We start from the raw sequence: 26,839 nt of genomic DNA, 5'->3' as shown, positions 1-26,839 counted from the left end.
ATCTGTAACAAGTGCTCAAGGAGCAATTTACGTCGTAGACTCATTAAATGTGATTATTAGAGAACTATCTACATTTGGAGGCATTCTAATATTTTACATATTTCACAAATCTTTTCCATTTGCTTATGTATAGGATACAAAACTTTTTAAAGCATTAGTGCTATAAAGTTTTATTCGAAAGCGTGAAGCGTGCACAGAATAAAACGTATTATCTTTCAACTTGGGAAAGTTATCAATTATTTACGTGACATGTAAATACAAATGTATACACACCTTGGCAGTGGTTCCTTCTCAGGATCAGGTTTCCTTGTCACGCTGATCGTTAACTTTCTTTGCCTTATTTTGTCCAATATATTTTCGGGGCTCGGTTCTTTTTCACTTTCTTTCAATATAATAGCGGAGTTACGAGTAGTTCTTTTCGGTCTGTACGTAGCATAATTACCAGGAGAATACATGGATATAGTTCTGTTATATTTATGCGGATCTCTCAAAGAATTTCCTAGACTATTGTTATCTTCGGCCGCTTCAGAGTTTTCTAGGAGTGATTTAGTTCTCGAGTACCTGCTAGTACCGTAAGTAGGTTGTTCATAATCTAAGTAACTCCTGCTTCCCGGATATTTTCTAAAATCGTTGCGGTCGAGAGATCGGTAGGTATCAATTTTATCATTCAGTCCATAATTTTCAAATCTTAAATTACTTCTAGTGTTAACAGGCAGATCGGTTAAAAGGGATCTATAGCGTTCCGTGGACGGCGAGAGGTCAGACGATACTGAGAGCCCTGGAGATATCGGCGACAAGTCGTAAGTGAGAGGCGAGGTTGGCGACACGTCGTACTTAGTTTCTGTCGGTTGGGAGTGTATCCTAGCGAGTGGGTCGTACTCGGCCGCTCCAGGGCCTACTAAACTACTCTTTCGTCGTTGTTTCTTTTCGTTAAATCTAGAGTAAAAGCTTTTTCTTCGTATTCTATCGACTATATCTTCTTTTTCAGGTGTAACAGAATCATGATTCCGTAGATGTAGAGTAGTGTTGTCTGAGGGGGACAGAGGGTTTTTATCCGCAAGTCTAGCATCAGCACTGAGGTCAGACTTCAATTCGGAGTTTGATATAGTGGACCTACTTCTAGACCGACTTCGACTCTGTGAATCGGCGTTTTCGATATTTGTGCTGCTATCTAAGAGTGCGATATTTTTTTCAGGAATATCTTTCTTTTCAGTCTCAGTGTCAACAGAGGAAACATTCATAATTTGAGGTTCTATCACAGGATTAGTAGGAACTATTTTTTTATTAACTCTTGGCAATCTAGAGAAATCTAACTTCAAACTGTTTCTTATGCTCTTGGATTCGTTATCTTTCTTAGACACAGACTGTTCGTCATTATCCGCAGACACTGCTGAAACACTATCGCTAGAAGTTCTATCGTACTTAGTTTTACGCCCAAGCCCATTCAACAGTAACGAAGTAGGTCTGCGAGGTTTGTCTTTATCGAGATCTAATGTAAATTCAGCAGTAGATTCTATTTTGGAAGTGTTCTCCGTATGGTCATCTAATTTTTCATTTAAAGATTTCTCTACAATGGGTTTAGACCGTTCCTTGGGTTCAAACTTTTTAAAGAGACCTAATACTTTAGAGACGGTAGTTTTACTTTGTTGCGGTGTCTGGTTCTCTAACGCAGCCACATCTGTCAGTGTGACAGCTCGTTTGATTAGATTCGACTCTGTCGTGGGCTCTACATTCACAGGAACTGATTGTTCTCGCTGCATTCTATTTAATTTGGTGCTACTTTTCTTTGTAGCACTTGCTGCACTGCTATCAGTGCTCTTTTCAGGAGAACTCGATTTATTTGAGGCAAATTTCTCTAATTTCTGTCCTATAGATTGCAGCATAGATTTCTTTTTTGTGACTGTTGTTGCTTTCGTGCCATCGTCATCGGCAGTCTTGTCCTTCACTTTCTTTGTGACTTTTTTCTTTTCAGTGGAAGTTTTAGTGTCGTTCGTGTCTAGGCTGCTTCCTAAATCAGTCTTAGATTTCGACGAAACTTTCCTGATAATCTTTTTCTTTACCGTTCCTTTTTTCTCACCGTCAGTTTCACTGGTTTTCGAATTCACCTCATCTTTCTTTGTAGATTGGTTGATGAGTTTGCTTTTAGCGTCTCCGTTTGATACTTTGACATTATCTTCATGCGACACGCCATTCGGAACGGTTGTGTTCTTTTCTGTTCTCACTTCTGTCGTTTCAGACACATCATTATCTTTAGTTTTTATTACTTGATACTTTTTCAAAAACAGACTACCCTCACTTGATTTTCTTTCAGTTTCCGATTTTGAGTCAGTATTTTGTTCGAGTGTTGTACTATTCTTAAGTGATTCGGATTTAGTTAGCCCCTCGGGCTTCGGTTTTTTAGGCAGGGTAATACTGAAACTTACTTCTACGTCATTATTACTATCGGTATTACTAATTTCTTCTTTCGGTGATATACTTTTAGTGTCCTCTTTCTTAACAGTGCGATTTATGTAAACTTTTTCTGGCGATGGACTACTCGTGGGGTAACTTTTGGGTCTCAAAAGTTTGGACTCCCTCGGCAAGGACCTTTCTTTGCTCTCCACATCGGCAGTTAACGAAGATTCTGGCAGCACACTTTCACTCGGCTCGTCTATGGAATCCAAGGTCTTCACCGGATAGCTCTTGGGCCTAATCAACCTGGACTCTTTAAGGTTCTCGTCGAAAATGGATTTCTGTCTCGAATTTTCCAAATCGGCATAGCGTCTCGTGGCCGACGCCGTCAGAGACGTATCAACCGTGGTCTCTTTGATATTGTCCAAGATCGGGAAGAACGGCGTGTTAGACCTACTGCGTTCTTTGCCCAAGAGCCCTATGGGGGAGAGAGACTTCTTAGGAGCGGCGGCGTCGTCTCGGTACGCGGGCGGAGCGTCCACGATGTCCGTGGGGCTCCGAGCGGCGGCCGCCTCCTGCGACTTATTCCTTTTCTCCCTGATCTCGCGCAAGATCTTCTGAGTCTCCATCTCCCTCTCCTTTCTCTGTCGCTCGTAGAGATTCTCGTCCGGCGGAGCGTCGAAAAAGTCGGAGCGGAGAAACCGGGACACGCGGCGACGCGGTTGCTCCGCCGTCGAGGCGCGCAGCGAGTGACGCCGCAGCGAGCCCGCGGCCGCCGCCCCGCCCGCCTCCGAGCCCGGGCCGCCGCCGTCCGAGCCGCACGACTCGTCCAGCGAGAGCGCGCGCTCCGGCGTCAGGTATTTACTGAGCAGCGGCCGCTCGGCGCCGCGCCCGCCGCCCCGCGGGCCCGGCGACTCCCTCGCCGGCGACGCGCTGTCCGCTTCCGCCGCGGAGGTCGCCGGCGGGGTCGTCTCGCGCGACTCGGAGCGGCGGCGCAGGCGCGGCAGCGTGGAGTAGTGCGGCGCGTCGGGCGCGGGGTCGGGCGCGGGGCCGGGCGCGGGCGCGTCGGGCGGGTGGTCGGCGGACAGCGAGCGCGCGGCGCGCGGCGCGGGCGCGGCGCCGGGCGCGTGCAGCGACAGCGTGCGGCGCAGCGAGCGCGCGGCGGCGGGCGGCAGGTGCGCGAGCAGCTGGCGCTGGAGGCGCCGGGACAGCGCGGGCGTGAGGCCGGACAGCGCGCGCATCTCGCGCTCCGAGAACTCTATCGAGCTAAGGTCCAAGTCCGAGAGGTCGAGTCCGCTTTCGTTATTTTCCGAGCTTTGTTGGGTGCCGGTTCGGTGCTTACCGGATTTCTTACTACTACCTGAAATTTAATCGAAAAACACACGTTTCGATCATGCAGAACGCTCGCTGGGATGGAGTATTTACAGTGCCGAGATTGAATCTGAGTTCGCGTCTCGCTCGTCGGCCTAGATCGACGGGGAGCCGCGAGCGGACCCTCGGTCGATCGATCTCGATATTCAAAGAATTTAAGTAAAATAATGGACTCTCGCGAGCTACGCGACGAGTCCGAGCTGGATGCAAACATCGATGCGATCGGTTAAAAGTTAATACATATCTACGGATACTAAATACGGACTAGTCGAATTAGACCAAACGTTAAAGCTTTAGATATGCGAAAACAAATCACAAAAAGAATGCATTAAAATGTTGCTTCTGGAGGGATAGTAATAAATCGTTCAAATGCGTACTAAAATTATGGCTTCAGCGATATATTTCACATAGTAGAGGCATCTCTATCTGGTAAACAGCCGCGGCGCACGGTGCGGAACACAAAAACACATAAATGAAGAAATAAATATAGTTTAGTACCTATTCTTGTGTGGCGTTTGTGGCAGATTTGTGGTTGGCGCTGGTGCCGCTGTGAAGTGAAGATTTGGTCGGAGCATGCAGTGTAACGCGCAACCCAACTGCAACCACACCAACACAAGCTCACTACCGCTTCATGGCGCCGAGTGAACCTCTACCCTCTACCTCCTTGTGGCTGCAGATAAGTTGTGACGGCGCTCCGCGTGTGATAGCGTATGACCCGTGACATGACTCTACTGCCTCCCACGCGACACATCCAGTGCTACCACATCCACTATCTACACATATACTCTAGGCACTCTAGGCCATGGCTCACTTTCAAAACAAATCATTAACTGTCAGTCGGTCGTTATGTACTGCTCAAATATCATTACTTTACACTGAAAATTGTTCATAGTAAAACTTCAAATAAAAATGTAATAATACTACTTTATATAAAACAGTACTGCATTGCCACAGGAGATGCGACATGTGAAATGTCATGTCTGTACATTCATGCAATACTACTATATAATAATATAAACAACTGAATTTATGATAATCGAGAGCAACGCAACATTTTCCTGCTAGTGTTAGCGGGTAGGAGAAATTCAACACCTGCACAAAGAATGCAATTTGAATACAATATACACTACAATGCAAAAAAATGTTAAAATTTATTAATTAAAACAATGTTAATGTACTATATAAGAAAAAACACACGATATATAATAGACTAGGATTCCGCTGAGTTCGCTGGTCGATAGTCTATTATACATGACATTGATGTTAAATGAAAACGATATCGACGGTGGAAAACGTCGCTAATATTGGCAGCAATGGTTTCAAACTTTATCATTTGGTGGCGTATTTCGGGGCACTTCATGGAATGGTTTGAAAGTTAATTTATTTGTTTTAGTGGAAGCTAGCGTTCTGGTGAGTGTAGCCCGTGCTGAGCGACGCTAACTACTTGCGAGTTGCAGTGCGACTGTGACGCGACCCTCTTACTACTAATACAACCTTTTATACCAGCATGAAGCAAGCTTGCCGACTGTGGATGACGACTCGATTGCATGTTATTACCAAAGTTTAGCAAGTTTACTTCACGTGATCTAAAACGTTATTTAGTATAAACTGTCGCCTTTATATTTCAATTAGGTCCAGGATCGTAAGAATTTACAAACCAAGGCTTAATTGACTTTAAAGGAGGCAGATCGTAAGAGGAATGTATGAGCGGCATTACATGCTACGTTCTATGATTCATTCTTACTGTGAATTTAAAAACAATACGTAATTTACAAAAACTTTTACGAACAATCACAACATTAAAAAATGTATTTTGTGTCAATTTTGAATAGTATTATGACGTACAGTATATTTCATCGTTCATTTTACAGTATTTGAGTTAAAAGTGAAATGTGTTCCAAGTGTGTTATGAGTAATTTAATAAAATATATATATTTGATAAAATTTGATAAAAATATTTATTCATTTAATTATAAATGTTGATGTGCTTTTGTCTATTTATTGGTGATAGTAAAATTGATCGTTTAAGAACTGTATCGTATAAAGAATGAGTGTTTGTATGCGTGTGTGCAATTCTCAGGCGGCCGAGTGCGGCTGAGTGCGGGTGCTGTACTGCGGTGTACAATATTGGCAACGTTTTCCCCGCGGCGGGTGCAAGCGGGTGCAAAGCGCGCACTCACCTCGCGGCATGGCTTGTCGGGACTTGAACATCGAGTCGAAGTCTGCATGCAGGTCGCGTGAGCCCCAACCTTCGCGTCTACAAATACAAACAATTCATATAAATTATGTCATTATGTAGTGCAGCGTTCATTTGTGTCTTTATGTTTCAGAATCTTAACAAAATCAATAACTTTAATTGTATAAATATGTCAGTAGTCTGTGTAGGTATAAAAAATGTACTATGATACTAGTGAAATATCTAGTCTCTAAAATATAGCAATTAGATCAGACAAAAAATTATAATCTTTGAAATCATTAGACTGAAACTTCTAATAAAACTTGTGTGACAAGAAGTAATAAAACATGTGAATTCATGAGGATGTTGTGAACTTACGTTTCAGATACACTTCTTTTACTTTCCACATATCTATGAGTGCTGCGTGTAATCATAATAAACAAAATGTTATGGAATCAACAGCGGAAATAATCACAAATCAATCAAGATTGTTTTAACGAAGAGAAGAAAACTAAAAACAAAGAACATTTTTATCTTGTTGAATATTTTAAATCTTGGCTCATAAAATATAGCCCTGTGTATATCAGACAATTTGTAAAAACAAACTATGTAACTAGGAATCTCGAAACTCTTATTTTAATGGTATGGATATAAAATTCAGTTTCGCAGTTATTTCCGCTGATTTATACACAAATTTAGTTTCATGGGTTTAATCTGTTTAGTGTTTTAAAAGAACCATTCCAGTTGTCACATACTAAGTACAGGTTGCAATATAGATACATCAATATGAACTAAGTAAATATACAAAACAAAAATTACGATTAATAATAAGCAGACAATAACAGGTGTCACTTGTGGTGTTCCTTTCTTTTTATAGAGCAACCTTTAAATAGGAAATAAATGATTGTGGTGTTTTTTTAATTTATCTCAAAATCTGTAAATATTCGATCAAACTTTCGACGATCAATTTTGACGACTGGAATAGTACATTTTGTTGTGAGCGTGTTTGTATGTAATTGTAATGTATGTGAATGTCATAATTACTTGGATATACTTACAAGAGATTTCTCCGTGGTAAGTGGGGGCTGCATGCATAAAATTAACATTATTTTAGTCGGAAAATCATAGTAAAATTCATGAAATGATATCATTATTGTTTTAAGGCAGCGTTATACACAATGATTGTTACGTTAACATTTATTTTAAAAGTAAAATTACTATTTCTCCTTCTGCCAAATTCTATTTTTTTTTTCACTTATTAATTTGCAATAATCAGTTAATATTCATGAAAATTAAAGCATGAAATCTGAACTAATTTAGTAACATTTATAAAACAATTTAATACTAATTATTCAACAGTTCCCTGTAACACAAGGGATTTACAAGTTAAATGTTTATTAAAACATTATTAAGCTAAAGAAATCCATAAGAGAATGACACATGACTGAGTAATAAATATTTGTTGTTTAACAAGCCAAAGTTGACTGAGAGTGTTTTCACAATAAGTATTATTGATTATGACTTTTGTAATAACATAAGCGTATACGCTTATGCACTACGTATACGTGAACTACTTACGTATACAACCAAATACATACTTGCGACGTAATACTTGTAATTAATTATACTAAACTAATTAGTTTCATTGTATCTAGCAATATCTACTTGTATCTAGCCGTCTGTTTCAAAATAGGTTGGGAACACGAAAAAGACTTAAAATACGCTCAATGTGAAACAACTCATCGGTATCGAAAACCGTTATCAATAGTTATGGCTTGTCAATTTATTTGGAAAAAAAATATGGATAAACCTACGTAACATTTTATATATAAAAACATGGACACATTTGTCTATAATTTAAAAGTAGATAATAAAGAAATCCGTATGTCGATGTACTAGTAATTGGACCAAGTGTACTTTTTTCAAATTTCTCATCAATGAATCATTCTCTTAGTATAAAGTTCGAAGCCATACGTGTGATAGTATCGCATATGTTACCTGTTAAAGAACGGTGACTGCAGATTGTTGAAAAGCGAGTGTTGTCCGAAGCCCGGGCCCTCTTCACCGTTGAGGCGCTGTGTTAGTGCGCGCACCTGCAAGTTGGATTAATTTAGATAATGGGGACAAAGCATTTAAGAAGAAACGTCGCACCAACTGTTTAAAATTCTGTATGGGACGCTGCATATCCAATGTCTTTCATATAAAGCCAAAAGCAAGGAAATTGTGTCAAATGGTGCCACATTGGAAAGTTTGTAAATTTTTTTTTTAAATCGTACCATGATATTTTACTACAATATACGTTAAATGATTTACTTTAGAATCGTAAGCTTTCTATTTTAACTTCACATTCGCGACGTAATGGCAATGACATTATCAATAATAGAGTTTAAGAGCATGAGTGAGAATGAAGGTTGAAAGTGGAGATGTTCGTAGCGGTACATACTCTGTGCAGCAGCGTGGAGAAGAGGTTCTCAGCGGTGAGCAGGTGGAAGCCCTCGTCCTCCTCGTCGTCCTCCCCGGAGCTGACGGACTCTGCGCGGGCGGCGCGCGACGGCCGCAGGCGGTGCATGTGCGCGTCTTCTTCCTCCTCCGACTCGCCGCCGCTCACCAGGCTGCTGTGGAATATCACGATATTTAGTATAGATAATAAAGAAAAAAAAAGAATAGCAACAACTTGAATAAAAATAGAAACTAAATAAAATTAAAATAATAGTACAAATGGCGGCCTTATCGCTATTGTAACTATATGAGTTGTATAGTTTATATGATTATTATTATAGGGGTTACATGTTCATGTTTGAACCAGCCCCTTTGTCAAATAAAGAATATTAAAAAAAAAGTTCCAATATTTTGTCGACTTGATACATTGTCTTTGTACGATTTCATTTGATCAATCTGGCTTTGCAAAATCAGACCTTTTCAGTAGACATAGGTAAGTATATTGACGTATGAAAACCATACCTGTTTGGAGTTCTAAAACGCGCATATTAGAATATCGGTGTATTACAGTGTCTCATACGAACCGTTACCATAAACAATATGCCTACTGATAAACGGTTACACAAAAGAATAAATCAATCATAAAGTTAAATAGTACCTGATGCGTCGTGGTTTCCCGGCGCGGTGGCGGGCGGGGTGCGGCAGCGCGGGCTCGGGCTCCAGCGAGCGCTGGCGCGGCGTCACGTAGCCCTTGCCCTCCACCGCGATGGGGATGATGAACTCCCGCGCTGACTTCTTGATGGGCTCGCCCGGACTGCTGCAAGCTTCTGATGTGCCAGATTCTGTTGACGCCAGCCGTCTGCAACAACGATTTTTTAAGCTATTGATGTTTCATTAAAAGCCTGGACGGTTACAGGAGCGACTACCGATTACAAGATCTCGAATTCGATGCCTGAGTCTAGCAGAGTGCCTGATTCATGTGTCCATACACACCCATAGCCAGTTGCGCTCACCGGTCGGTAAACGATCTGTGGGTTAAGCAACAATTGGCGCGGTCATTCCATAGCATAGTGCATAGTGGTATTTGAACTGGGCGTCTCCGTGCTTCGGAGGGCACGTTAAAAGTCGGTCCCGGTTGTTGTCTACTAAGATAACAGTCGTTAAGCCACGTCAAAGGCCTCTCAGGCCGCTTGAACAACTTTGACACTAGGTTGACCACTAACCATACGACAAACAAACAACTATGTGATAATAATTTAAACCAAACACCTTTGCGTTTAAATTGGGGTGAAACCGGCGTAAGTGAGTAATGTACTGCTGAGATAGGAAGGACAAGACGAACAAAATTTAGTCGATATACTAACCTGATTGGAGTGGTAGATACTCTGGGCGCAGGTTTTGGTGGCGGTTGTTGCGGCAGCGGCGGCGGTGATGTCGGCGATTCTTCTGATGCCACTTGGATGGGGATGATACGCTCGACTGATACACCCCTGTAGAAAAGATATTATTTTGTAATCTTGAGTTTGGACTACGTTATATAAAAAACCAATCGGTGTTAAAAATACTTGAAATATTGACTTGAATTTAGTGACTCGTAGTGAGTATCAGTTATTAGGACCAAAACAAACTGTAAGCTGAGTTTAATACTACACTCCAAATCGAGACACAGGGCGTAGTATTGGTGTCAATTCTTTACATCAGAACTCGTATCTACAACAGTAACTAGTGTATGGTGACTGACCTGTTCCGATGGTCCTCGACCTTGTGGTGCGCCTCGGTGCGGAAGACGCGGGGCGGCGCGGGCGCGGCGGGCGGCGTGCCCGGCGGAGACACCAGCGACGTCACGCCCGCCGACGACGAGCGGCTGTACGGCATCGGGGGCTTGCCTGAAAGACAAACATAACATTGGAAAAACGTACCGTAAGTTTGTTTCAAGCCTTTCTCAGATGACTTCTATAACTTTGATGATTCAAATATAACATCGCAAATATTTTATGAGATAGACTATGTATAAAATATGAAACGCAATAATTACGTAATTCAATAGTGTAGAAAATAACAAAGAAATTTCGTTACTTAAAAATGCAACGTAAATCTACAGAACCTGAACTTGCAAAAATATCCATAATCTCTAAAAAACTCACTTATTCACACTCAATAAAAAATACAGCACTAACACGTCGAATGTAAACTTGCCACTAAACACAAACCTTTGTACTCGATACACATTGAATCAGTACACACAACTGGGACAAATATTGACACACCTAGTCACACGTTACAACGATATTTACACAAATGTATTCTTTCCTCATACCTTACCAAAATGAAGATTACAAGAATAGTTTTGATTGCTAAATATACTATCCTTGGCTATTTATAAATTCGCACATTCACACTATCTAAAATTAGAAGGAATCTGTCATACAACGTGACTGATGTTTTAAATATTTTATTTGTTTTTTATTACCTGTACGAATGGCAGATGAGATGATGTCTCTAGCGGCGCGCCTGCGACTCTCCTCGCCGGCTTTCTCTTCGACAAGCTTCGCCATAGAGTTCTGTAGACTCCTACGAATTAACGACAAAATTAGTCATGTTAAAATAAATAGTTGGCATCCACAAGGCGATACATTAATCAGAGTGTGCAAGAAAACAGTATTCGTCATCGTCACGCGTGTCTTATATGTTCCTTATGTAAGGATTACACAGAAATGTAACGTTAGCATGTGAAAATTCAGCATATTTGCGAAACTATTACACATATTTTGGTAGGCGCAGTTAGTCGACATCGTCATACTTAGTTTTGTCAACCCTTGAATCATATACGCCTACTCTTAACCAATGAAAGCACTATTCTATGTCAGTTTAATAATAATTCACATAACTGAATTCTAATAAATGGGAGCGACCATTTCAACTTGTAAGGAGTAAATTATCGCTCCACTCTTATAATTTTCTATACCATTCTAATGAGCGTATTTTGAATTAAATACAAACAATGTCCGTCAATATAGTATTTCAGGTGATATGAATTAATGTAAAATATAAAATAATTTTTTATATTAGAAGCAACTTAATATGAGTACGTACCTTCTAGCGTCCTGTAGTAACACGGAGGGGTCGGCAGACGTTGAACTGTGTGACGGCTCGCTCTCAGTCTTCTTCACGCCGCCGCGCATGCTCGGCTCCGGCTCACTTGGAGTCTGACAAAACAATTAACATTTTAAAACAACACTTTCGTTTCACTTATTTTCCTTAACCCTTTGACCGCCACGGTCGGCTATACTCGACAAATCAAAAAGTGCTCACGACGCTATATTTTTGTTCTGAGCACGTTCTGATTTGTCGAGTATAGCCGACCGTGGCGGTCCAAGGGTTAAACTATTATCGTATAATTAAAGTAATTTACACATACTGTGATGGTTCTTATCACAATATTATAGAAATAGTGAGGTCCCGATGTGATACACTGAAGTACGTGTTAGAAGTGAAATACAAGATTGTAATTACACAAGTATTCAATCGTTTGGCGTCTTCTACAGCCACCTACGTAAACTAGCTGACGATATGAAATAGGCGTAGGTATAAATTGTTCAATACATGATACAGTTACATATCTTTTGATGAGTAATTAAATTGTATGATATTCCTTTAACTATATACTGATAGTAACATACTTTTTTCATGTAAGAGTATTATATTATTACTAGTTGCTAAGAGTATTATAATAAAAGAGTATTATATTATACTCTTTTAACTAAAGAGTTTATATTATTGCCCGCGACTTAGCCCGCGTGCAATAGAATCCTGCGATAAAAGTATCATATGTGTTAATCAAGGTTATAAGCAATCAGTGAACCAAGTTTCCCGTCCAGTCCAACCCATCCAGTCGTTTTTTTCGTGAAAGAATAAAAACAATACTATACATCCATCCATCGTCACAAACTTACGCATTTATAATATTAGTAGTATGTTACCTGTGAAGGCTCAATGCCAATTTGTTGCAGTCTGACAGTGCCATTGTCTGGAGACTTGAGTGATAGTTCACGGTCTTCACTTTGAGCTTTAGGTTTGGCGATCTTTGATACAACTGCGAATAAAATACATTTTGTTAATAAAATTGTACACAAGGTTTATTATTATTATTTTACTATTGGCCAAAACAATATCTCATTACATGAAAGTCTACGCTTTAAAAGTGTATCATAACGATTTCATGAATGCATGTGCGTACGTGTTCGTACACGCGGGTATACGTAATACAAGTTCATATTATACAATATTTTACAATCGTTTTATTGGTAACAGTAATATTAAATTGTGATGTTTAATACATACCTGGTTTAGTAATGTTGCGTTTAATCTCCGGTGCGGAGGTGAGAGACACTCTTCTCTCGAATTGATCTTTGAAGTTACCCACATTGCCTCCTGGTAACACAATAACAAGAAGAATGATAAATATAATCCTGAAGACGACATAAACTGATATTGAGATGAGTTTTATTCGACCAAGTATTTTCTCAGGTCATGGTCATTTTGCGATGTCAAACTCAGGGTTGCTAAACATTTTTCGAATACAACCAAGTCAAACAGAAAATAGTAAAAAGACACTGAAACTCTTATACAGCAGGCTGGTACATACCACTGAATAAAGTGAATATTAAAACACTCAGTGTATTTATAGATATAACAAGCAGATGCTCCCATCATGCTTCCAATACACTTGTTATCGTGCTTACTAGCACCTTAATATTAGGTATATTGATTTAATTTAATTTATCTTATGATCAAAGTGTTTTCGGTGGTGTTGGTAGCAGCTACTTACATAATCAATGATTTATACCAGACATAATTATATTGTTAAAACCATTTGGCGATTAAAAAGAGTGGCCAAGAGTTTCTTGCCAGCTCTTCTCATTGGCCATACCATCCGAACTGGCAGTAAATTCACTCTTTGTATCATTGACTATCATAAGTGTCAGCATTTGACCTATATGAATAAATGATTTGATTTGATTACCTGGTATAGACAACTTCTTAGGTTTGGGCGCGGGTGGCTGTGCGGCGGGCGCGGCGGGTTGTGCTATGGACAGCGATGTTAGCTTGTCTGCGGCGGCCGAGACCGCGTTTGTCTTGGCTTCCTCTTGTGCCTATAAGGGATTAAAAAATGTATTTATATTGTGGTCAGAAAAGCTGACATTAGCTAATTATGGAAATAACACTGATTTAAATGTATTCAATCATTATGTTCAAAAACTAGCACGCAAAATATTGGTACTTTTTAAAACTTAGTATAAGATTTTACGATAAGATCATTGACTTAGTTTATGAGTATACTCGCACTTCTACCACTGCGGCGTTATGGAGTTTTAACTGAATACATATTCTCATAGATAATACTGCTTTATCTATTACATTCGTTACTGGTAGTAAAAAGTGTTCTTACCTTAGGCTCCTCTGGTTTGTCAACAGGTTTTTCCTCCAACGTCTTAGTGGGTGAGGCCTTCTTCTTAATAACAACGCGCGGCTTGGCCGGCTTCTCTACAACTTCTTCCTCCTTGGGCGGCGCCACCGGCTCCTTAACGATCTCCTTAGTCAAGTCCTTAGCGAGCTCAATTGGGGCCGGTTGAATTGTGATCGTGGCTGACGATTTTAAGTTAGGCTGGATTGTCTGAAAACAAACGTGTTTAATTAAATTACACGATGAAAATTGGCTGTAGATATTGAGAAGGAGGTTTTTTTAGATGTTGAGTAGCTGTTGCCTTGACCTATAATTGGATAATTGACTGGGTTAACTAAAAATTATTCAACTCGTACTCATAAAAGGTTCATCTAAAATGCGCTGACTATGTAGTAATCATGTTTTACCTCCTCTGGTGTGAGGGGAGGCTCGGAAGTGGGCAGTTCAGGCGCGCCCTCCTCCGGCACCGGCGTCTGTGGAGCTATGCTTGCGCAACTGGAACAAACATAAAGATTAAAAATAAATATTAACATTATCTTAATGTTGACTAACACCGCTGTTACTTCTAAGACACGATAATCAACAAAATCTAGAATACAGCTTATAGCGGTTTATTAAGATCCGGTTGACCATCACTTGTTCTATTTATGGTTCAGATAACATCGATCTGTTCCTAATTAGGAAGTTTTATAATAAAGAGATAAGAGAGTAGATATTTTGTTCAGGTATAGGCAGTTATTGTAGACTATGTGTGGCTTACCTTGCAACCCTCTCTTTCTTCCTCTGTACGCCGCTGGGCGACATGGCAATCTCTAACTTGCGCTTGTTGTCGCTAGCAGACACGATCGTGCGTGTCGGAGACGGCTTTATAGCATCCTCGCCACCCTCTGCAAAAAAATGGGAAGTTAAATAATAGAATAGATAAAGGCATATCATAAAATACTACGCACATATAATGCCACACCTTTTTTCATATGGGTAGGCAGAGATCAATGAACGTCACTTGGTACGAACCTTACAATATACTATAGTACGGCCGCTGAGTTATTACCGATTTGACACATGGCAAATTGACAATACTAGTGAAGTGACTGAACCAGTAAAAAAATAAATGTTTTCATATTATTTACAAACTATTTTAAGTTTTGAAACAGTGTTTATTGGAAAATTACTTAATTCTGATATTTTGACAAAGTTTTATATTAAAGAGGTATTCTAAATCATTCGGCAAATGTTTCGCTCGTGCAAGGTTATATCGATTAATTTAAAGAATAATCTGTCAAATCGGTAATACCTCAGCGGCCGTACTATAAGACACCAAAGACTTAGAGCCTTAAAACCTAAGATTCTAAATATAAGATAATCAGTTTACAATAACCATAACCAGTTACTTATGTGTTGCACACACATAAATAATGGCTTGTAGCGTATTTAATTCAACTAAATATATTGAAAGTAAAATATAACTTATAACCGACCTGCAACAAGTTCCAGAATCCTCTTCTCAGCGGAGTTGCTCGGCTCAATGGCCATTGACGTTGAGCTCGTCAGATCTGTGCAACTCTCCTCGGCACCGAGTTCAGCCTAAACAATACAAAATCTATCACAATACTACTCAAAACTTATTGCACTTTGAAGTAAACTATTTATTTGTTTATTCATACACACGTAATACGTATACGTATACGCGCACTATAAATATATGAGGAACACTATTTTATTTGCAGCCAAAAAAAGTGAGTGAATAGATAAGATTTTAAAAAAATAAATGTTTTTTAATTTACTAAATTACTTGAACACAAACTAGTATTATGTAACACTGTCAACAAGAGATCTACTGCGAGTTTAATGTGTTACCAATTTACACCATAATGTTAATTTGACTTCATTAGAGCCTACTGTTTGTAAATGTAAAAATAGCTTAGTAAACGTATAATATGTCTATTTCTATTTATATGGTTTGTTGATACTATTGAAGTAATTGAGTTCTTATTAAAGTTACGTATCCTTTTACCTGTTCAAACTCTTGCTTTGCAAGTAATTCAAATTTTGTTAAACAAAATCGTACCAAAATAATTAGATGTAACAAATTAATGGACACAAAAAAATCAGGCCAGACGACAGTTAAGAGCGCATTGGTACTTAGCAACATTTTCCTGCCTCACCATAAATAATAGTACGAAATAGTATTAAACATGAGTCATAAAGCTGATATCTCTTACCACCGGTTTCTAAGGTAAAAGGTTAAGGTAAGGTAGGTTATTTAGTTAATCTATTCAATAGTGTCAATCAATCAATCAATAGATAAACTACCACTAAATGTACCTAAGAAACCGGGAATTAAAGAATATTGTATAGTACAAGATACTCACGCGCACGTCGTTAGGCACGACGACGGAGTTAGAGTTGGAGGGCGCGGCGGGCGCCAGCGACAGCAGCAGGTCGAGCCGCACCGGCGTCTGCGCCGCCAGCGCCTCCGCCTCCTCCAGGCACGACGTCTCCCACCCTGTGTTGACCCAGCTAACAAACGATACGACTTATTACTATACTAGTTCTTCTTATCGTATGGTTAGTGGTGAACAAAGTTTCAAAGTTCCTCAAGCCGCCCGAAGGCCTTTGACGTGGTTTATATATTATTAGCTTCTGTAACGATTTTCCAGGATAAAAATGTATCCTATACTAACGGAGTATTAATTTCACCGCTATCCATTCAGTACTGTACAATACATTCATCCTTACACTTTCGCATTTATACAGGGTGTGGCGTAAATAATGGATAATCCTTTACCAGCGGATGGGCGACAACCCAACTGATCTAAATATCAAAATTTACCTCTGGCACAAGTATCATAGTTTTTTGAGATTTTGGCCATTTTGTGTGTTTTTTAAGAAAGCGATTTAAGCTCGTTCTTTTTAATGCTGTGATCACAATTTAAGGTTTTTTTTAAATCGGTTTTTTGCAAATAAATCCTGAATAGATGTGCTATTGAATCTACAATCTTGTTTTGTTATTACTACTTGTTTTTTATTTAAATTATGCATTCAAAGTTGAATTTTATAATCTTTCACAACATTTGTGCAACTTTGAGCACTTGTGGTGAAAAAAAAATGCATGGTGGCTTTACTGCCCACGCCATAAATAATTTCTAAATTTTATTAGAATTCTAAATTGGTATAACATGCAGCATTAATACCGATTATTGTCAAAATATTACAAAGAACTTAAATTATTAACACTTTTGCCGGTCGACTAATTTTATTTTATCAGCGCGTTTAAGCTAAGTTTGCTTTAAAATATTCATGTTTATAGGGTTATTACACTATTAAAGATTATTTAGATGATAAAAAAGCTTGGGACTGTGCTGCTTCTACCAAGTCTATTTCAAAATAATGTATAACAATTTGATGAAAAATGATTTTTTTGTCAACAGAGTAGTTCTCTTTATTATTTGAATAGTATTTGTGTTTCGTATTTCTTTTTTTTTTTTTTCAACACTGCACACAAGTGTTCAAAGTTGCACAAAAGTGTTGAAAAAGTATAAAATTTAACTTTGAATGCATAGTTTAAATAAAAGACAAGTAGTAATAACAAAAAATGATATTAGGTTCAATAGCACATCAATTTAGGATTTATTTCCAAACAATTTTAGCCATTATGTGTGTTTAAGAAAGCGATTTACGCTCGTACTTTTTGGTGCTGTGATCACAAATTAAGACTTTTTTTAAATCCGTGTTTTGCAATTAAATCCTGAATAGATGTGCTATTGAATCTAGAACGCGCTTAGTGTGAAAAAATTAAATTAGTCGACCTGCAAAAGTGTTAATAATTTAAGTTCTTTGTAATATTTTGACAATAATCGGTATTAATGCTGCATGTTATACCAATTTAGAATTCTAATAAAATTTAGAAATTATTTATGGCGTGGGCAGTAAAGCCACCATACATTTTTTTTTCACCACAAGTGCTCAAAGTTGCACAAATGTTGTGAAAGATTATAAAATTCAACTTTGAATGCATAATTTAAATAAAAAAAAAAGTAGTAATAACAAAACAAGATTGTAGATTCAATAGCACATCTATTCAGGATTTATTTGCAAAAAACCGATTTAAAAAAAACCTTAAATTGTGATCACAGCATTAAAAAGAACGAGCTTAAATCGCTTTCTTAAAAAACACACAAAATGGCCAAAATCTCAAAAACTATGATACTTGTGCCAGAGGTAAATTTTGATATTTAGATCAGTTGGGTTGTCGCCCATCCGCTGGTAAAGGATTATCCATTATTTACGCCACACCCTGTATATCACTAAGTAGAATTGTTTTGCTTTTAGTGATTTTACTGGTAGTAAAATCAACCGTAAAAGTTGAATATGAACTTATACGTATTTTAATCGATTTCGCTCTTGTAGATCTCTACTAAAAAACTCTTTTTTTATATAAAAAAAAAAACAATATTGCTAGTATTGCACTCAAAAAATTGCGCAATTGCTTTAAAAAATTGGATGTGTTTTCATGGTTAACTGATAGCGAATAAAAAAACTTCATTATCTTTAGTCATGGACAAATCGCTCAACATCCAATTACTATTACCGTAGTTTGGTTACAACTATTAATTACAAGCCCATGTGTAATGAGGCAGAAACCAATAAACTCTCGTTTCTTATAATGATTGCATATCGTGTGCAATCAAGTGAAATCATCTGATAAAGTGAACGAATGCTAAGACCATGTTGTGTACTCACGGATTATCGCAAATGTACGCGATGTCTGCACGCTTTAATGGGTCCACTGTCAGCATGTCGCGAATCAGAGGTGACGCGGCTGTGGAAGAAAACAATATTTTTTAATAGGTCAACTATGCGATTACTTCATGGCATCCTTAATGACTACGGATTAAGAGTGTTAGTAAGACCACTTCGGCCTGCTTAGTAACGACACTACTGAAAATCAGTATTCAATACTTACTAGAATAATATGAGCTGAGATAAATATTATTCTACGTACCATATTAGTATTTATCGCTCTTATGCTAATGTTATAGAAAACGATGTATTATTTAATTTAAAAATTAATATAGAACACTTACTAGATGGGTTCCTTGGTTCGTAGTATTCACCGTTACTGATCTGTCGGACTAGACGTTTGAAGTTGGAGCCGTCAAATGGCATAGCTCCGTAGACTAGAGTATATAATAGCACACCAAGCGACCAACAGTCCACCTGTAAACAAAAGTATTTAATTTCATAACCATACTTAAAAACTGTAGAATACTATCTAACCTTAAGACATATTAAGGGTTAAACACCATAAATTATCTAATATAGTGAGTATTCTTGTATTACTGCTGGGTGAGGGTCTCCTCCCGGATTAAGGGAGGAGTTATGAGTCAATTAATATTGAGATTATGAACATAGTTAACATTTATTCGCTTAGTACGAGATTGTTTAGGTCATATTTCGACGTTACGTTTGACCAGGGCGACTACACATAACCTATTTTTCTCCCAGTGAAGCAAGAGACATTTTAGTGCACGTAAAGTTATACGTGGCACACGTATTAACTCTGAACACTTGCGTGCATTAGTTTGAAACGACTGCAACTTCGAAGTCGTGAAAATTCTTTATCCATACATCAAATCTATCACTACATGGATGTTAAAGTCCTGGTATTTTTTTAATTATTAAAATACACTGTGTTGTCTAGTCTTATTGTAGAGCATTGTGAACTGCGACTTGAAAATAGAGATTTTCAAGTCGCAGTTCACAATGAATGCCTTGAATAAACGTTTACTTAGGTTAATCTATACTAATATTATAAAGCTGAAGAGTTTGTTTGTTTGTTTGAACGCGCTAATCTCAGGAACTACGGGTCCGATTCGAAAAATTATTTCAGTGTTAGATAGCCCATTTATCGAGGAAGGTTATAGGCTATATATCATCACGCTACGACCAATAGGAGCAGAGCAGCAGTAAGAAATGTTACAAAAACGGGGAAAATTTTGACCCATTCTCTCTTATGTGACGCAAGCGAAGTTGCGCGGGTCGGCTAGTACACAATATGTGTTAAATAAATACAAGTACTATGCATATATTAACATTGCAACAAGTTGTGAAATATACTGAATCACATTAATTGGAGTGAACCAAATAGATATGTATTTAAACATTAAAAAGAAGGTTGCTTCTGTTTTTAAATAATATGGTTTGATCTGATAGAAAATGAGTAGGTCGCTAGAAATCAACACGTAAGCTTAGTAAATTATTTCCATATCTTATTCGTATGAAGCTTAGCCAAGTAGGAAGCCCCTAATTAATTTTCATAATATATAATCCATACTAATATTATAAATGCGAAAGTAACTCTGTCTGTCTGTCTGTCTGTCTATCTGTCTGTCTGTCTGTCTGCTACTCAATCACGCCTAAACTACTGAACCAATTTGCATGAAATTTGGTATGGAGATACTTTGATACATGAGAAAGGACATAGGCTACTTTTTACCCCGGGAAAATTCAGGTGGCGAACGAAGTCGCGAATAATCAATATAATAATGACATTAAATTAACAAAATTTCGTTGTCATGGCAACTGTTTTCATGGCAGATATGCCTTAGCGCGACTTCGTTATAATAAGAGATATAAATAATTTTAAGAATATTTTTCGTGAAAAAAAAAATCATATTTTATATTATCACGCTACGACCAATAGGAGCAGAGTAACAGTAAAAAAGTGTTACAAAAACGTGGAAAATTCTGACCCATTCTCTCTTATGTGACGCAAGCGAAGTTGCGCGGGTCAGCTAGTATGAATATAAACGAAACATAATCCAAATTTATTAGCCCGATTTATTAACACAGATTAAGATTATTATAATGTTAATCGACCAGCTAAATATTTCAGTACGTTTTCAATCTGATATACTAGAAATGAATGTATAATTATAATACACTGTATGGAGCAAATTACCATACTATAGCACAAATTCCGTTCAGCCTAAAGAAATATTCATTGCACGCACGAGTAAGCACATCATTGTGCTTTATAAACAAACACTAATTAATGTATGTAGATTACATTTACACTGAATATGTTACCATGTGTTAATTAATGGTAATTGTCTTGTCTAAATACGAGTTAGGTACTTGGTTTGGTGAAATATGTTTCGAAGAATGGTCACCACCATAACGAAGTAACATTATTAGGTACTTATCAACATAAAAAACCATAATGTAGGTGTGACTTTCACTGAAAGCGAGATATATGCAGTTACGTGGGATGTTTTCTAATGCGGTTATAGTACTCTGTAGATGTGTATTAACCGTTTTAGAGATTACTATAAAGTTTCGAGGTAGCCTTTATTTCAATTATCTGTACATTATTGGCGCATTTTATATGTATATAAGAAATTTTACACATGGAAACAGTTTTTTCCCTCATTTTCCCTACCCTTCCATGCTCTATATCTATATCTATAAGACAGGTAGTTGATTTGAGATTTAATTTACTGATATTGTATTTCATGTATTATTGTTTTTTTTACCTCAGGTCCAATATAAGGTGTTCCTTTGACGATCTCTGGAGACGCGTACAATGGAGACCCGCAGAATGTGGACAGTAAAGACGTCTCTTTGAATACGTTTGAAAGACCGAAGTCGGCAATCTGGAAATAACATATGCAAATTAAATTATAGATACAGCTTGGATACTTTTCGTTATTTTGCGTTGCACTTGTCTGCCTGGAGACCTTTGTAAAATAATCTTTTGTTTTGAAAACAAAGTACACTGACCTTAGCACTACCAGTATCATCTAATAGAACATTTTCCAGCTTTAAATCTCTATGGCAGATTTTATGTATATGGCAATAATACACAGCGGTTGCGATCTGTCGGAATAACCTGAAACAAATGGTGACATTGAGTGACGTCATAAAATTATTTCATATTATTTGTGTAATGGAACTGTCGCTGACCTTCTGGCTTCGTCCTCTTGTAATACTTTTTTCTGACTTAGGTAATCGTACAACTCGCCGCCTGAGCAATACTCCATCACTAAGATCATTTTTTCACTGTTTTCAAATACTGAAAAAGTAAGAATATTAGGCGTTACTTTATATCATAAGAGAAAAGTTAATAACATTCAATATTCGGTACTAATTTGAACAGCTCGGGTAGGTACACATGCAAAGTAAGCATTTTATAATTACAGGAATTTATTTTCCAACAGATAATGGTAGTTTCCTGATCAAAGGACCCGAAATCGGTGATTGATTAGTATCTAGTATAACTTTTGATATATTATAATGAGACCTAATTTACAAACAAATGTTCGTCCCAACAATAGAATAAAGACACATTACATTCATAATAGTGTCATTAGTTTAAAACAGTACTTATTGAATTCATATTCAAGCAGACAGACTATGTAAATCATAGACTAAAACAGTGTAACACTATTAAAATGTAATATTACAAGCGTATGGGAGTTTGTAAGGGCCAATATGAGATGATTTGGCAACGTTCGGCAATTCATGTGTCCGTCTCGTCGGCGAAGTATTTGGATCATAACGTTATGGGGAAGTGTAATGTGACAGCTAATCCACTACTCAATATCAAACAATGTTAGTCTCATAGTACTCGTATAGTATAACTACCTTATATTTTAATTAATGTAATGGAACATGGACATTAAGTACGCAGCCACTTTGGAACTACTACGGTCCCTTGAATGCTTTCTATCTGATATGTGTTTGTTATCATTAAGAATGGGCATCGTTTGGACGCACCCACGCATTAGTAGATATTGATGAGCGCTACGGACTAACGTCCAACTTTGTATTCAGTACAAAATGAAGTACCGTTTTCTCCATACAACTTAGAATCTTTTGAAAGACCGAAACTATAACTACTTAAATAGGTGCTATCGTTTTTGTTGCTAGCCTTTTGATATTGGTCATGAGCTTCAATACGCTGTGGGTGGCTCTGAGCTTAATGTCGTTATCTGTCAAAGTCGAGACTACGAAAATAAAAGTTAAAGCATACCTTCATAAATATGTACAATATTAGGATGTCTGACTGAAGACATAATCTGAACCTCCCGCCGGATTCGTATGAGGTCAGCCTCCGATTCAATCTTGCACTTTTTAATCGTCTTGATCGCCACTTCTTGTCCCGTCTTCTTGTTGATGCCAAGTTGCACCTTACCGTACGTGCCTTGTCCCAGTTTTCTTACTATATCGAATCTGTAATCAATGTTGAGTCAATTAAGAACTTGCTTGTATATTACGAATAAAACTGTTGGTGACACCAACTGGCTGGTTTCTGTAGATGCTTACAAAATAGAACTGGTATTTTACTAGAATTTGTTTAAAACTTTAGTGCCTGATATTAATTTTGTTGTAGGTACCTACAATAGAGAAGTGTTTCTTCTCCATTATAACATTTTGTGATAAATACGCCGCTACGAAGGAGCTTAAATGAATCTGCTTAGATAACCTCTTTTGCTCTAACTCATTATTCTGAACAATCTCAAGATACTAGCTAGAAGTTAACGATTATCTTTATCCCTGCGAACTTTGTCCGCAACAAAAAGAAACATTAATTTTAGTTAACGAGTAACCTTCATCTTTCAATGTAATCTGGGTAATTACGAGATCTAATTTTAACCATCAATCATTGTTTGCTGGTGAAACGCTAGATCATCGTCCCAAAATTAAGCGACAAAGGCGTAGTCATCACGGCCATAACAGTTCAATTCACACAAATGATTAGCGTCGAGGTTTTAAACGATAAAGCAAATCGATGCGTCACGGCAACGCATTCACACGTTCACAATCTTATGAATATTTGTACAAAAATAAGCGAAAGCGTTTTAACTGTTACTTCCTTTATTTAAATTCAATTCAATTTCGACAGTTTATTGTCCTTTGCTAATAATAGAAACGGCTAAGTGAAGTATGCGTAGGAATACTATTTTAAAAGAGCAATTCCGGTCGCCTATTTAAAGAGCTCTAAATCGGCCGCTTAAAAAGCGGACGATAACTTTTTAGTTTCGACACTGTTTAGACTTACGGCAAGAAGCGGAAGCGCTAAGCACTTAAATGTAATTTTAAACTGTTACAGGTCTCAAGGCTTCAACGTAAATGTTCAAAAATTTTAATTGACATAATATAGATTTAGAATCAATTTTCTTTACATTGCTGTTAATCTAATTTCATTATGATTTATGACATATGAGAAAAAATCCTTCTTTACGCTCCTTAGCATAGAACCTATTTAAACCATGAATTTTCTACAGTTGACATTTACTGTGTAAATCAAATAATAATACGAGTTTATAATACATATAACACGCACATATTTCTTCGTATATAGGGCAAGGCAGGCATTCTCTTATGACTTGAACCACACTCAAGGCGTCGATCGCTGCCCACGCGCTGTACAATGCACGCAATACTGCACGTTTGTTTAGTGTTAGTAAGCATAGTATGCAGAAACATTTAAATGAATCGGCCTCGTAGTTCAATACATTCACCCGCTAGCATTATGCCGGTTATTTACCCATATTATTGAGGAAGTGCCTTAAGATACTTTGTACTACGTACGATTTGAGACTAAGGCTAAAAAAGCGCTGTGACTAATGCTGTAGTACTCGCACGTAAAGAAAACATCAAAGAAGTAGACATATCGTGAATTTGTTCTACAATTTTTTCGACATAATTATGCGAGTTTTGAACTTTCAAAGCTGTCGAGATAATGACACGACACGCGTTCATATTTCATATAAATGTTATCGCGTAGGAAACGAATATTGGCTAAGTCTTAAATTAGCTTAAAGTCGTGGTCTTTTATGTCGGTACTTAATGAATGTAAAAGGAGTTTTACAATGATGTAATAAGCGACCTTTACGCCTACAACTTCCGATTTATCGTGTGTAGGTGCACTATCTGACACCCTAAAGCCGGTCATTGGTTCGTGTCGTGACGCCGCCGCCGTACCAGTCGCGCGTCTACAATGTTCCATGCTCAATGCGTTACGTTACTAAAATAATACCGGAGTAAGCATGCATTGACGTAAGGATGCCGTACGGATTTTACGTTCTTAGATTCTCTAACAAACAAGATCTACTATAGAGATGATTCGTAACACTATAAACAATTTTATTTACGAAACAGTCCATTTAATTAGAGAAGCATTTACTCTAAGTTCTTATTATTTATAACCAGTAAGAGTTGAAGGGAGTAAGAACAAAGGGGGTTGAGTGAAATTAGGTTAAAGTACTGATGTAGTGCTTACCTCTGTTTGAGACGCAGCCGGTGGTCGTGCATGCGCACGTCACCGGTGTTCTCAATGCCGTCCATGATGTTGGCGGTGCGCTTGTTCTCGCCCACAACCATTGTGACTGCAACAAACAAATAATTTACTATCATACCGCGAACCGTTATTGAAATTCATCATACACAAACGATTTACACTGGAAGCTGGCTTATGATCAAGTAACTTGACAAAGTTTGTACTTTGCACGATCTTGGAAGACGGTCGTTGATAGTTAACTATTGACAATAAGATAATAGATATGATCAGTATTAGTATACAGTTCCATAAAACAAACTAGGTACTTTTGCAAAACCAAAAATAAAGCTACGTTGAAAAAAGAAAATGTCTATCCACGAAACAGCTGTGGCACTTGTATCAAAGTAAATATAGACTGAGAAAACTAAAAAGTTATTTTAGTGAGATGTCTAGCTATTATCTGACCGACCGCAGGGCATTCTTTGATATAGTTTGGGGAAACACCACACAGTCATTACGGAATTCGGAAGAAAGCTTCGGGCAATTAGCCGCTTGGCGAGTCGTCAGCACAACCGTAGGTGTCACAGTCTATCTGCCACGCTTGTTTATAAGCTGGCAGAGAGAGTCGTTTTCCTGTCAGCAGGGACTTGGTGATTTATGGACACTGGCAATCAGTGAATGCTAATAAGTCGATACAGGAGAGACATGAGTAAGGCTCATACCCCAGCAAGTTGTTAACCAAGTGCCACGTCAACAGCTACTTATGCAGTCCACGCACGAGGCTCAACAGTCAACAGCCGCACAGCTTTCCATTGGACTGCATACGAAAGTATCCCCGTACTTATGCTACTTTCGATTTAAAATAATTTGTTTAACACCTACTCGGTGGACACATATCACAATCGGTGCTGTTCTAATACAGTGAATGCAAATCTCTGACAAACTTTATTTAACACCAATTCGTGATACCTACGTCAATTTAAAGCCGGTAGTATCTAGGGTAGTAGAAGTGAAAACTATCACAATAATTTTTCTTTCGGCCCACGCATCTTATTTTACGTAATATAAAATAAGATCACGGTATATTTAGGTCTATGAGCAAGCGAAAGAACTGTCATAAATTAAGAAAAAAAAAACATTCGGTCGAGGTGTTTCGACTACGTTTCTTGGATACAAGCAGACAGTGCATCAGTAAAATTATTACTTTATAAATGTGGTGATACAAATAGCCTGGCGAGTATGTATGATATGTGTCGCAAACCCACCTACATATTGGGATTTGGTGACAAAAATAATCCGACACGTACTTTAGTAACCCAGTGGTGACTAAAGCTCTTATGTTCCAAGGAAATGCCTCCCCAACTGCGTTTCTCGGAACAATTTCAAGAGTTACTGTTTACAAATATGGAATAATTGCTTTTTAAATCAATTTCTGCTAAATCAACTGAACGGGCCACATTTGGTAATGTGCTGTTCAATAAAGGTAGCGACTGGGTTCGGCAAAATAACTGTTTTTCATTACAACTAACAAAATAAAATTATTTTTCCTAAAAATATCTTTGTCTATCAAAGATGACTAACAATTATCCTGTACTTCGAAAGCGTCTGCGTATGCAGATCGATGTGGGTGATTGACTTTCATGTAGATGACACATAAAACTTATGATCCGTTGATCACGATTAATATTCACGAATGATGACGTGCGTTAGC

The 26,839-nt window shown here is 37.9% G+C and overlaps 1 protein-coding gene across 3 annotated transcripts in view; it reads right to left on the bottom strand.

Moving 5' to 3' along the window:
* Nuak (Nuak family kinase 1) overlaps positions 1–26,839 on the bottom strand; it is a 39,471-nt gene that overhangs the window by 1,610 nt on the left and 11,022 nt on the right. The window contains exons 2-27 of one of the 3 annotated variants that reach the window (XM_076114236.1): positions 25,132–25,237; positions 22,879–23,078; positions 21,810–21,918; positions 21,627–21,735; positions 21,380–21,499; positions 18,929–19,061; positions 18,585–18,663; positions 16,214–16,361; positions 15,320–15,425; positions 14,602–14,728; positions 14,249–14,336; positions 13,827–14,051; positions 13,401–13,530; positions 12,719–12,808; positions 12,358–12,470; positions 11,471–11,583; positions 10,848–10,948; positions 10,119–10,263; positions 9,742–9,867; positions 9,036–9,236; positions 8,382–8,553; positions 7,937–8,031; positions 6,997–7,023; positions 6,317–6,358; positions 5,943–6,019; positions 274–3,751 (exon numbers count right to left, since the gene is read on the bottom strand). In XM_076114236.1, the coding sequence (XP_075970351.1) occupies positions 274–3,751; positions 5,943–6,019; positions 6,317–6,358; positions 6,997–7,023; positions 7,937–8,031; positions 8,382–8,553; positions 9,036–9,236; positions 9,742–9,867; positions 10,119–10,263; positions 10,848–10,948; positions 11,471–11,583; positions 12,358–12,470; positions 12,719–12,808; positions 13,401–13,530; positions 13,827–14,051; positions 14,249–14,336; positions 14,602–14,728; positions 15,320–15,425; positions 16,214–16,361; positions 18,585–18,663; positions 18,929–19,061; positions 21,380–21,499; positions 21,627–21,735; positions 21,810–21,918; positions 22,879–23,078; positions 25,132–25,232 (6,455 nt within the window). In that variant the 5' untranslated portion in view covers positions 25,233–25,237. The remainder of the gene's footprint in view (positions 1–273; positions 3,752–5,942; positions 6,020–6,316; positions 6,359–6,996; positions 7,024–7,936; positions 8,032–8,381; positions 8,554–9,035; positions 9,237–9,741; positions 9,868–10,118; positions 10,264–10,847; positions 10,949–11,470; positions 11,584–12,357; positions 12,471–12,718; positions 12,809–13,400; positions 13,531–13,826; positions 14,052–14,248; positions 14,337–14,601; positions 14,729–15,319; positions 15,426–16,213; positions 16,362–18,584; positions 18,664–18,928; positions 19,062–21,379; positions 21,500–21,626; positions 21,736–21,809; positions 21,919–22,878; positions 23,079–25,131; positions 25,238–26,839) is intronic. The other 2 variants (XM_076114237.1, XM_076114238.1) reach the window with 2 other exon arrangements.

This window comes from Anticarsia gemmatalis, chromosome 5 (genome assembly GCF_050436995.1).
Source record: "Anticarsia gemmatalis isolate Benzon Research Colony breed Stoneville strain chromosome 5, ilAntGemm2 primary, whole genome shotgun sequence".
In the NCBI taxonomy this organism is placed as follows: Eukaryota; Metazoa; Arthropoda; class Insecta; order Lepidoptera; family Erebidae; genus Anticarsia; species Anticarsia gemmatalis.
The sequence above is the reverse complement of the archived record's forward strand: the minus strand, read 5'-3'. Positions and strand labels throughout refer to the sequence as shown.